Source organism: Bombina bombina, chromosome 3 (genome assembly GCF_027579735.1).
Source record: "Bombina bombina isolate aBomBom1 chromosome 3, aBomBom1.pri, whole genome shotgun sequence".
Taxonomy (NCBI): Eukaryota; Metazoa; Chordata; class Amphibia; order Anura; family Bombinatoridae; genus Bombina; species Bombina bombina.
In genome coordinates this window covers 760477723-760490717 of record NC_069501.1, presented here as the reverse complement: position 1 = coordinate 760490717, position 12995 = coordinate 760477723, and the positions used below count along the sequence as shown (strand labels likewise).

Here is a 12995-nt window from a genome sequence, read left to right as displayed (position 1 = left end):
CCGGGGGAAAGGGCCACACCCTCCCTCAGGATAGGTCTTTTAAGGCTAAAAATAAGCCTAATTTTCGTCCCTTTCGCAGAAACGGACCAGCCTCTAACTCTACATCCTCTAAGCAAGAGGGTAATACTTCACAACCCAAACCAGCCTGGAGACCGATGCAAGGCTGGAACAAGGGTAAGCAGGCCAAGAAGCCTACCACTGCTACCAAAACAGCATGAAGGGATGGCCCCCGATCCGGGACCGGATCTGGTGGGGGGCAGACTTTCTCTCTTTGCTCAGGCTTGGGCAAGAGATGTTCAGGATCCTTGGGCGCTAGAAATAGTTTCTCAAGGTTATCTCCTGGAATTCAAGGAACTACCCCCAAGGGGAAGGTTCCACAGGTCTCAATTATCTTCAAACCAAATAAAAAGACAGGCATTCTTACATTGTGTAGAAGACCTGTTAAAGATGGGAGTGATTCATCCAGTTCCAATAAGAGAACAAGGGATGGGTTTTTATTCCAACCTGTTCATAGTTCCCAAAAAAGAGGGAACATTCAGACCAATTTTAGATCTCAAGATCCTAAACAAATTTCTCAGGGTTCCATCGTTCAAAATGGAAACCATTCGAACGATTCTTCCCACCATCCAGGAAGGTCAATTTATGACCACCGTGGATTTAAAGGATGCGTACCTACATATTCCTATCCACAAGGAACATCATCAGTTCCTAAGGTTCGCCTTTCTGGACATGCATTACCAGTTTGTGGCACTTCCATTCGGATTAGCCACTGCTCCGAGAATTTTCACAAAGGTACTAGGGTCCCTTCTAGCGGTTCTAAGACCAAGGAGCATTGCAGTAGTACCTTACTTGGACGACATCCTGATTCAAGCGTCGTCTCTGTCAAAAGCAAAGGCTCATACGGACATCGTCCTAGCCTTTTTCAGATCTCACAGGTGGAAAGTGAACATAGAAAAAAGTTCTCTGTCCCCGTCAACAAGAGTTCCCTTCTTGGGAACGATAATAGATTCCTTAGAAATGAGGATTTTTCTGACACAGGTCAGAAAATCAAAGATTCTAAGCTCTTGTCAAGTACTTCATTCTGTTCTTCGTCCTTCCATAGCGCAGTGCATGGAAGTAATAGGATTGATGGTTGCTGCAATGGACATAGTTCCTTTTGCACAAATTCATCTAAGACCATTACAACTGTGCATGCTCAGACAGTGGAATGGGGATTATACAGACTTGTCTCCGACGATTCAAGTAGATCAAAAGACCAGAGATTCACTCCGTTGGTGGCTGACCCTGGACAATCTGTCACAGGGAATGAGCTTCCGCAGACCAGAGTGGGTCATTGTCACGACCGACGCCAGCCTGGTGGGCTGGGGCGCGGTCTGGGAACCCCTGAAAGCTCAGGGTCTATGGTCTCGGGAAGAATCTCTTCTCCCGATAAACATTCTGGAATTGAGAGCGATATTCAATGCTCTCAAAGCTTGGCCTCAACTAGCAAAGGCCAAATTCATAAGGTTTCAATCAGACAACATGACGACTGTTGCATATATCAATCATCAGGGGGGAACAAGGAGTTCCTGGCGATGGAAGAAGTGACCAAAATAATTCATTGGGCGGAGGATCACTCCTGCCACTTGTCTGCAATCCACATCCCAGGAGTGGAAAATTGGGAAGCGGATTTTCTGAGTCGTCAGACATTCCATCCGGGGGAGTGGGAACTCCATCCGGAAATCTTTGCCCAAATAGCTCAATTATGGGGCATTCCAGACATGGATCTGATGGCGTCTCGTCAGAACTTCAAGGTACCTTGCTACGGGTCCAGATCCAGGGATCCCAAGGCGACTCTAGTGGATGCACTAGTAGCGCCTTGGACCTTCAACCTAGCTTATGTGTTCCCACCATTTCCTCTCATTCCCAGGCTGGTAGCCAGGATCAATCAGGAGAGGGCTTCGGTAATCTTGATAGCTCCTGCGTGGCCACGCAGGACTTGGTATGCAGACCTGGTGAATATGTCATCGGCTCCACCATGGAAGCTACCTTTGAGACAGGACCTTCTTGTTAAAGGTCCATTCGAACATCCGAATCTGGCTTCCCTCCAACTGACGGCTTGGAGATTGAACGCTTATTTTTATCAAAGCGTGGGTTTTCAGATTCTGTAATAGATACTCTGATTCAGGCTAGAAAGCCTGTAACTAGAAAAGTTTACCATAAAATATGGAAAAAATATATCTATTGGTGTGAATCTAAAGGATTCCCTTGGAACAAGATAAAAATTCCTAAGATTCTTTCCTTTCTACAAGAAGGTTTGGAGAAAGGATTATCTGCAAGTTCTCTGAAGGGACAGATCTCTGCTTTATCTGTTTTACTTCACAAAAGACTGGCAGCTGTGCCAGATGTTCAAGCATTTGTTCAGGCTCTGGTTAGGATCAAGCCTGTTTACAGACCTTTGACTCCTCCCTGGAGTCTAAATTTAGTTCTTTCAGTTCTTCAAGGGGTTCCGTTTGAACCCTTACATTCCGTAGATATTAAGTTATTATCTTGGAAAGTTTTGTTTTTGGTTGCAATTTCTTCTGCTAGAAGAGTTTCAGAGTTATCTGCTCTGCAGTGTTCTCCTCCTTATCTGGTGTTCCACGCAGATAAGGTGGTTTTGCGTACTAAGCCTGGTTTTCTTCCTAAAGTTGTTTCTAACAAAAATATTAACCAGGAGATAGTTGTTCCTTCTTTGTGTCCGAATCCAGCTTCAAAGAAGGAACGTTTGTTACACAATTTGGACGTAGTCCGTGCTCTAAAGTTCTATTTAGAGGCTACTAAAGATTTCAGACAAACATCTTCCTTGTTTGTGGTTTATTCTGGTAAAAGGAGAGGTCAAAAAGCGACTTCTACCTCTTTCCTTTTGGCTTAAAAGCATTATCCGATTGGCTTATGAGACTGCCGGACGGCAGCCTCCTGAAAGAATCACAGCTCACTCTACTAGGGCTGTGGCTTCCACATGGGCCTTCAAGAACGAGGCTTCTGTTGATCAGATATGTAAGGCAGCGACTTGGTCTTCACTGCACACTTTTGCCAAATTTTACAAATTTGATACTTTTGCTTCTTCGGAGGCTATTTTTGGGAGAAAGGTTTTGCAAACTGTGGTGCCTTCCGTTTAGGTGACCTGATTTGCTCCCTCCCTTCATCCGTGTCCTAAAGCTTTGGTATTGGTTCCCACAAGTAAGGATGACGCCGTGGACCGGACACACCTATGTTGGAGAAAACAGAATTTATGCTTACCTGATAAATTACTTTCTCCAACGGTGTGTCCGGTCCACAGCCCGCCCTGGTTTTTTTAATCAGGTCTGATGAATTATTTTCTCTAACTACAGTCACCACGGTATCATATGATATCTCCTATGCATATTTCCTCCTGTCCGTCGGTCGAATGACTGGGGTAGGCGGAGCCTAGGAGGGATCATGTGACCAGCTTTGCTGGGACTCTTTGCCATTTCCTGTTGGGGAAGAGAATATCCCACAAGTAAGGATGACGCCGTGGACCGGACACACCGTTGGAGAAAGTAATTTATCAGGTAAGCATAAATTCTGTTTTCAAATTTAAAATGGAGCATTTGCACTTTTTGCTGACAGAGATGTGCTAGTTACGTTGGAGGTTCCGGAACCGAAACTACCAGAGGAACCTTCGATCCCTAAACTGGATCGGGTTTATGAGGACAGGGTAGTGCCCCAGGCCTTCCCGGTTCCAGTCAAGATGGCTAATGTTATTAAGATTGAATGGGAGAAACTTGGTTCGTTTTTCTCTCCCCACCCCTCTTCTTCTTTTAAAAAGCTTTTCTCCGTTCCGGAGGCGCAGCTTGAACTGTGGGGAACTGTCCCTAAGGTGGATGGTGCTATCTCCATGCTTGCTAAGAGAACGACTAATCTGCTAGAGGATAGCTCCTCTTTCAAGAAACCCATGGATAAAAAGATGGAGTTCATGCTGTGGAAGATGTTCCAACTCACGGGGTTAGTTTTTTAACCGGCGGCGGCAGTCGCTGCGGTGGCTGGTGCGGCTACCTACTGGTGTGACGCTCTATCAGCTATCGTCAATTTGGATACTCCTCTCAATGAAATTCTAGAATGAATCAAGGCCTTAAGAGTGGCGCATTAGTTCATTTGTGATGATAACATGCAGAATATTCGCCTGAATACTAAGAAATCAGGTTTTTTTGTTTTTATCCCGCAGGGCTCTGTGGCTAAAGTGGTGGTCTGCGGACGTGACTTCTAAGTCTCGTTTGCTTTTCCTCCCATTCAAGGTGAAGGTTTTGTTTGGCCCGCGCCTGGATTCTATCATATCTACGGGCCTGGATTCTATCATATCTACGGTCACGGGGGGCAAGGGTGCCTTCTTGCCTCAGGGTAAGAAGGCTAAACCTAAGAGATCTACTTTTCTTCCCTTTCGTGCGGGCAAGTCTTAGCGCCAGCAGCCTGCCACAAAGTTGGAGCAATCTAAGGGATCTTGGAAGCCAGCTAACTCTTGGAACAAGTCCAAGCAGAATAAGAAGCCTGCCGAATCAAAGTTGGTATGAAGGGGTGGCCCCCGGTCCGTCTTCGGATCATGTAGTGGGCAGACTATCTCTTTTTGCAGAGACCTGGAGAAGAGACGTTATAGACCCTTGGGTTCTTGAGGTCGTATCCCAGGGTTACAGGATAGGTCTCAAGTCTTATCCGCCCAGAGGCAGGTTCCTCCTTTTAAACATATCTTCAAAATCAGAAAAGAGAGGCGCCTTCCCTGGGATGTGTCAGGGATCTCTCATCTCTCAGAGTAATCGTCCCAGTCCCTCAGGCAGAAAGAGGCCTGGGGTATTATTCAAACCTTTTCGCGGTCCCAAAGAAGGAGGGCATGTTTCGTCCAATTCTGGACTTAAAAGCCCTAAACAAATTTTTGAAAGTTCCGTCGTTCAAGATGGAGACGATCAGGTCAATTTTGCCCCTGGTTCAAGAGGGGCAATTCATGACAACTATAGACCTGAAGGACGCTTATCCAATCCACAAGGATGACTTCAAGTTTCTAAGATTCGCCTTCCTGGACCAGCACTTCCAGTTTGTGGCCCTTCCGTTTGGTCTGGTGACTGCCCCAAGAGTCTTCAGAAAGATTCTGGGAGCTCTTCTCGCAGTAGCGAGAGCCAGAGGAATTGCAGTGGTACCTTATCTGGACTATATCCTGGTCCAGGCTCCGTCCTACAGTCTTGCGGAGGATCACTTGAGAGCTCTTCTCCTTCGGTCCCACGGGTGGAAAATAAACGAAGGAAAGAGTTCATTGGTCCCCAGCAACAGGGTGGAATTCCTGGGTACGATATTAGATTCTTCCGCCATAAAGATATTTTTGACAGATCACAAACGCTGCAAGCTTGCGTCCAACTGTCTAGCTCTTCAAGCACTCTCCAGGACATCTGTGGCCAGGTGTATGGAGGTGATTGGGCTCATGGTATCCAGCATAGTTGTCATTCCATTTGCCAGGTTCCATCTCAGACCTCTTCAGCTGTGCATGTTGAGACAATGGAACGGCGATCATTCAGATCTGTCCCAACAGATATCTCTAAACAGACCGGTGAGGGAGTGTCTATTTTGGTGGACCCGACCGGGGCAGTTGTCTCAGGGCACATCCTTCTTGAGACCATCCTGGGAGATTGTGACCACGGATGCAAGTCTATCAGGATGGGGAGCTGTTTGGGGTGCTAGAAAGGCATAGGGCAGATGGACTTGAGAAGAATAGAGTCTACTGATAAATATTTTGTAACTTTGAGCAATTTTCAACGCTCTGAGGGCTTGGCCCCCCTTGGGGTCATCTAGATTCATCAGATTCCAGTCGGACGTTACCTCGGTGGCTTACATAAACCATCGGGGGGGGGGGGCGAGAAGCTCCATAGCCATGAGGGAAGTATCCCGGATTCTGGATTGGTCAGAGACTCACAATTGTTTGCTCTCAGCGATCCACATTCCGGGTGTGGACATCTGGGAAGCGGATTTTCTGAGCGTTTCATCCAGGGGAATGGTCCCTCCATCTTGAGATGTTTGCAGAAATCTGCAGCAGATGGGGGACGCTACAGATGGATCGCATGACGTCCAGACTCAATTGCAAGCTACCCAGATACAGGTCACGATCCAGGGATCCCCAGGTGGAACTGATGGGTGACTTGGCAGTACCCTGGGACTTCAACCTAATTTAAATATTTCCACCGTTACCTCTTCTACCTCGGGAAGTGGCCCGCATCAAGCAGGAGCAAGCTTCGGCTATTCTGATTGCTCTGTCGTGGCCGCGGAGGTTGTGGTTTGCGGATCTGGTGGCGATGTCGTCATCTCCGCCGTGGAAGTTACCTTGTTGCAGGGATCTGCTGGTTCAAGGTCCCTTTCTACATCAAAATCTAGATTCTCTGAGGCTGACTGCGTGGAGATTAAACGACTAGTCTTAGCCAAGAGAGGGTTTTCGGAAAGAGTGATTTACACTCTTGTTCGGGCCAGGAAGTCTGGTCCGGACAGGGAATAAAAAGCAGCCCTGGAAAAATATGAAGACCATCCCTATTTTCCGTTGAGTCAGTAGAAGATTTTCAGAAAAAGTGATTGACACTCTCGTTCAGGCCAGGAAGCCGGTCACTCGAAGCATCTACCACAAGGTGTGGAGGACCTACGTGACCTGGTGTGAGGAACGAGGATATCCTTGGCATAAGGTCAGGGTATCCAGGATTTTGGCCTTTCTCCAGGAAGGTCTGGATAAGGGTCTTGCCGCCAGTTCCCTGAGTGGACAGATCTCTGCTTTATCTGTACTGTTGCATAAGAAGCTTGTGGAGCTTCCTGACATTCAGTCCTTTGTTCAGGCAGGCTCTGTTTAGGATCAGGCCTGTCTTTAGGAATCTGACTCCTCCTTGGAGCTTAAACTTGGTTCTTAAGGTCTTGCAGAGGGCTCCGTTTGAGCCTATGCATGCACTTGACATTGAGGTTCTTTCATGGAAAGTCTTATTGTTACTGGCTATTGCATCGGTGCACAGAGTCTCTGAGTTGGCGGCCTTGCAATGTGAGCCTCCCTACTTGATTTTTCATGCCGATAAGGCTGTTCTTCGCACTGGATTGGGATTCCTTCCCAAGGTGGTGTCAAGTCATAACCTTAATCAGAAAATAGTAGTTCCTTTGTGTCCAAACCTTTCTTCTTCGAAGGAGAGGTTACTTCATAATCTGGACGTGGTTTCGGGCGTTGAGGTTTTATCTTCAGGCCACGAAGGAGTTCAGATTAACTTCGTCCTTATTTGTTGTGTAGTCAGGGAAGCGCAGGGGACAAAGGGTCTCTGCTAATTCTCTATCTTTTTGGTTGAGGAGTATGATCCGTCTGGCATATGAGACAGCTGGACACAAGCCTCCTCAGAGGATTACTGCTCACTCGACTAGAGCAGTGGCCTCTTCGTGGGCCTTTAAGAATGAGGCTTCTATGGAGCATATTTGAAAGGCGGCCACTTGGTCCTCCTTACATACTTTTGCAAAATGTTATAAATTTGACGTTTTTGCTTTGGCAGAAGCAGCTTTTGGGAGAAAGGTTCTGCAGGCTGTGGTGCCCTCAGTATAGGGTTCGCCTCCTTTTACCCTCCCGTTTTTTTCATTGTGTCCTCTAGAGCTTGGGTATTTGTTCCCACAAGTAATGAATGAAGCAGTGGACTCTCCTCCCATTAAGATGGAAAACATAAATTATGCTTACCTGATAATTTCATTTCCATCTGTGGGAGTGGAGTCCACTGCACTCGCCCGTTTCTCCGGTGGGCGGACCTAAGTTTATAATTAATCTTCTGGCACCATTTATACTCTGATATTTCTCCTACTGTTCCTTGTTCCCTTGGCAGAATGATTGGGGGATGAGGGGAGTGGGGGAGGTATTTACGCCTTTGGCTGGGGTATCTACTCCTCCTCCTGGTGGCCAGGTTCTTAATTCCCACGAGCAATGAATGAAGTAGTGGACTCCCCTCCCACAGATGTAAATGAAATTATCAGGTAAGCATAATTTGTTTTTCATATTTAGCATTAACATCAGCTGAAAATCAACTTGCAATTTCAAATGAAGATTTCTAGTCAGTGTAGGCTATAGATTGTGCTACGATGTAACGCAAAGGCACGGTTTTAATCAACACTTTGTTATGAAGTTCTATGAACCCTCTTGTATTATATTATAGCCCCCTGTTTTAGCATGTATTTAAATAGCTGAGATGCTGTTGTTTCATTATGTAGAATTTATATAATGCAGTGTTATAGTACGTTATTTATGTATTTATAATTCAGTAAGGAGACGGCACATTTATAGCAGCCTATACGTTAAAGCAAAGCAGTAATATTTTCATGCTGAATGTACACATTATTGGCAGGCATCATATTGTATTTTAATGTATAGGCTGGTATCAATAAGCAGTCTCCTTATTGTATTGTAAATACATACAAGTGTAGTAACGTTATAAACTTTAGAAGAAGGAGGAAGTTGTTTACTGTCCCCTGCTCTTCCGGTTTCTGTAATGAGTGAAACTGTCTGCGCATGTCACATCTGATGTCCTCATCTACAAGGTGCACGAGCGTTAGGAAACTAAAAAAAAAACCTCTAGATGGCGATGAAGGACAGAGGAGGAGTTTGGGGACCATTTCTAACGGCTAGTAGCCACAGAAAAAGTATAAAAATCTTGTTAATTGTATATACAATACAAAGCACAACAGGATAGAGTATTGTTTAAGGAGGCTCTTCCTAAATATGTAAGTTTGTTTGCAATGTAGACTGTCCCTTTAACATTTTGCTTAGCCGATGCTGATCAAACTTCCCTATTGTACATTTGACTTGGTAAAATACACACGCCTTCGGTAGCGTCACGCACTCAGCTCAACCACACAGCGTTGCAGGCCATTTCATTCACAGTGAGAGGACTGGTTAGCTGAGCGGCTGAAAGTTCTTTGACTGATGTCATACCCCCGAGTACTTCCGATTTGTGTGCAGGCCTTTGGCTTACGTACTCCAGTACGGATATTATTTCCATCTCCTTTACAGGCTCCATGAAAAATATACATGTGCCCACCGGACTGACAATTTGACTTATATGCTGCTGCTCAGGGTATTACTCTTGCATTTTTTCGCTCCTTTCAACTGTTTGTCCACAACAAATGTAAAGCAAAATTTTAGTGTAGCTCTTTGAAAATTGACCCTATTTAGCGTTTAATTGAACCAAAACAGAACGTGCATAAACATGTTTAAGTAGGATATTCAATTAAGGGACAATTGTATTGAATATAATATAGTGAATGTAATATTTTTTTTCTCTTTGTAGACATCTATGTATGCAATGAATAGACTGCCTCCTCAACAACATATGTATGCATATCCACAACAGATGCATACTCCACCTACTCAGAACACTGCTCCTTGTGTGTTCCCCCAAGAAATCTATGCACCTCCCTTGCGTTTTGAATCTCCAGCAACTGGTATTTTGTCACCTCACAATGAGGAGTATTTCAATTACAGTGTTCCTCCTACTACCAACCCACAGCTGCCTGAACCAGGTTATTTCACAAAGCCTTCTATGGGTCCACAGCAGTCAAAGTCAGAAGGTTCAAAGGTGATAGAATTTGGAAAAAGCACCTTGGGACAGTCCTTGCCAACAGAAGGAACAAAAGGGTCCTCTTTCATGTTGCCGCTACAGTCTACTCCTGCATCGTCCACTTTTAAATTTAACTCCAACTTCAAATCAAATGATGGAGATTTCACTTTTTCTTCTCATGGAGTAGCCCAACCAAGCACTTACACTTGTAGTGAAAGTCTTTTGGGGCTTTTGACATCTGACAAACCTGCACAAGATCATGGGAAAAAATCAGCCAGTTTTGAAAACCCTGTAGATCAGTCTAATTTGTTCAGGTTTGGAGACAAAGGAATTTCAAACAATTTCAACAATAAAAGCCAAGATAAGAATTCTGCAATGTTTGGTCAAGGTTTCCAAAACACTGGGAAATCAACTTTACTGCCTACAGCCTTTGTCACTCAATCTAAAGAAACTAAAGACGTTCAGAACCAGAGTGTTGAGTCTGATGGAGGAAGTGAGCATGCTGCTGATGATGATGGACCACACTTTGAACCCATTATACCACTGCCAGAAAAAGTTGAAGTGAAAACTGGTGAAGAAGATGAAGAAGAAATGTTCTGTAACAGAGCAAAGCTTTTCCGATTTGATGCAGATTCGAAAGAATGGAAGGAGAGAGGTATAGGGAATGTCAAGATTTTGAGGCATAGAATTTCTGGCAAAATCCGGTTACTAATGAGACGAGAGCAAGTTCTGAAGATTTGTGCAAACCATTATATAAATGCAGATATGAAGCTTAAGCCAATTTTTGGCTCTGATAAATCGTATGTTTGGCATGCGTTTGACTATGCTGATGAGATGCCTAAACCAGAACAGCTTGCTATCCGTTTTAAAACTGTAGATGAAGCAACGCTTTTTAAAGCAAGGTTTGAAGAGGCGCAAAAACTTCTTGGAATTGTAGAGTCCAGTACTGCATCATCTAAACAAGGGACTGAAAAAGAAACCACAAGATTGGTTTCTAAGGAATCTGGAAAGACCAATAGAGCAGCACAAAACTTTGGTTCACCGTTTTTTATCAAGGAAGGGGAATGGCGCTGTGATGTTTGCCTTGTTAAGAATACGGGGAATGCGGAGATGTGTTTATCTTGTCAAAACCCAAATCCAAGCAAGAGCAACAACAAAGAAAAAAATACTGTAAAAGACATTAAAGCAAACACTCCAGCGAGTACAATGAGCAAGTCTGCTTCAATATTAACCTTCAGTAAGGACACCACGAGTAGCAAGACTGTGTTTGGAGAGTCATCCATGAAAAGTAAAGAGCAATGGGAATGTACTAAGTGTTCAAAAAAGAATGATACAGCTTCCAAAAACTGTGTCTCATGTCAAAATACTATTCTGACTCAAGCACTATCTGATGATTCTTTTCCAGCTACAAATACCACATGTTTTAAAAATGTCTCCACTGTTGATGGTACATTTGGGTCTGCATTTGTAAAGAAATCTGGTCAGTGGGACTGTAATGTGTGTTTAGTACGTAATGAGTCTTCTGCAGTTAAATGTGTTGCTTGCCAAACTCCAAATGAATCTAATGCTCAAACAGTGACACAAACAGCTTCATCGTTCAAATTTGTCTCTCCTGAAAGTGGATCACAGAAAGATTTTGGTAGCATCTTTGTAAAGAAAGGCCAGCAGGATAGTTACACAAGTTCTCAGGTTACACCAGTTGCTACAGCACCTACATTTCAGATAGCATCTAAATTCAAGTTTGGAACCAATGCAGATATCAACAATAAGCAAACTCAAAGCTTAGAAACTTTGTTTGCCAGAAAGGAAGGCCAGTGGGATTGTAAGACATGCTGTGTGCGAAATGAAGCTTCTGCTTTAAAATGTGTCTCATGTCACAGCCCCAATATGCAGGTTACAGCAAATGCTACAGTGCCTTCAGTTCAGTCATCGTCTGGTTTAAAGTTTGGTACCACTGCAGATCCAAACAATAAGCAAAGTAAAACATTGGAAGCTTTTTCTCGAAAGGAAGGCCAGTGGGATTGTAATACATGCTGTGTGCGAAATGAAGCATCTGCTTTAAAATGTGTCTCATGTCTCAGCCCTAATACCCAGGTTACAGCAAATGCTACAGCACATTCGGTTCAGTCAGCGTCTGGTTTAAAGTTTGGTACCACTGCAGATCTAAGCAATAAGCAAAGTAAAACATTGGAAGCTTTTTCTCGAAAGGAAGGCCAGTGGGATTGTAATACATGCTGTGTGCGAAATGAAGCATCTGCTTTAAAATGTGTCTCATGTCTCAGCCCTAATACCCAGGTTACAGCAAATGCTACAGCACATTCGGTTCAGTCAGCGTCTGGTTTAAAGTTTGGTACCACTGCAGATCTAAGCAATAAGCAAAGTAAAACATTGGAAGCTTTTTCTCGAAAGGAAGGCCAGTGGGATTGTAATACATGCTGTGTGCGAAATGAAGCATCTGCTTTAAAATGTGTCTCATGTCTCAGCCCTAATACCCAGGTTACAGCAAATGCTACAGCACCTTCTGCTCAATCAGCGTCTGGTTTAAAGTTTGGTACCACTGCAGATCTAAGCAATAAGCAAAGTAAAACATTTGAAGCTTTTTCTCGAAAGGATGGACAGTGGGATTGTAATGTATGTCTTGTAAGGAATGAGAGTTCAGCAATGACATGTGCTGCCTGTCAGACACCTAACCCCAATGGCATTACAAGCACAACTGCCAGTCAGACAAAGTCTGCCTTTACCTTTGGTCTTAAAAGTAATACATCTGAACCTTTTGGACAGCCTTCCACAACATTTAAGTGTGATTTTTCTGCAAAAGATTTTAAATTTGGCACTACTGAGGAAAAGGCAAATTTTAGTTTTAAAGCTCCTGCAACTAATATAGAAGCAAAGCCTGCAAAAGAGGGCTTTAGCTTTTCAATGCCTGCTAATGCTACTTCTTTTAAGTTTGGAATTCAAGAACCAAATAAGAGTGAAAACAAAACAAAAGAAACATTACCTGCTATGTTAAATGTTTTGGTGCAAAAATCTGAGGATGCTACTGTAATTGACTGTAGTTCTAAGGCTGTGGAAAACGAGCAAAAGCTAAGCAGTGATCTAGTTTTTGGGCAGAGCACAAACATTTTTTCTTTTTCTGACCTGGCACAGACTTCAGCTTCAGATAGTTTTGCTTTTAGCAAAACTGATCCTAACTTTAAAGGTTTTACCAGAGCTGGTGAAAAATTGTTTTCTACCCAAAATGAGAAACCCACTGAAGCAAATACGTCTGCTAATCAAGAGAACACAGAGGATTTTTACAAAACTGAGGAACGTGATGACATACATTTTGAACCTATTGTCCAGCTTCCTGATAAATTTGAGCTTGTAACCGGGGAAGAAGATGAGAAAGTACTTTATTCAGAAAGGGTGAAATTGTTTCGG

At 43.9% G+C, this 12995-nt stretch overlaps 1 protein-coding gene across 1 annotated transcript in view; it reads left to right on the top strand.

Moving 5' to 3' along the window:
* LOC128652506 (E3 SUMO-protein ligase RanBP2) overlaps positions 1 to 12995 on the top strand; it is a 715575-nt gene that overhangs the window by 388109 nt on the left and 314471 nt on the right. Inside the window, exon 17 of the mRNA XM_053705441.1 lies at positions 9306 to 12995. This exon is cut by the window's right edge and continues 1675 nt beyond it. Within this exon, the coding sequence (XP_053561416.1) occupies positions 9306 to 12995 (3690 nt within the window). The remainder of the gene's footprint in view (positions 1 to 9305) is intronic.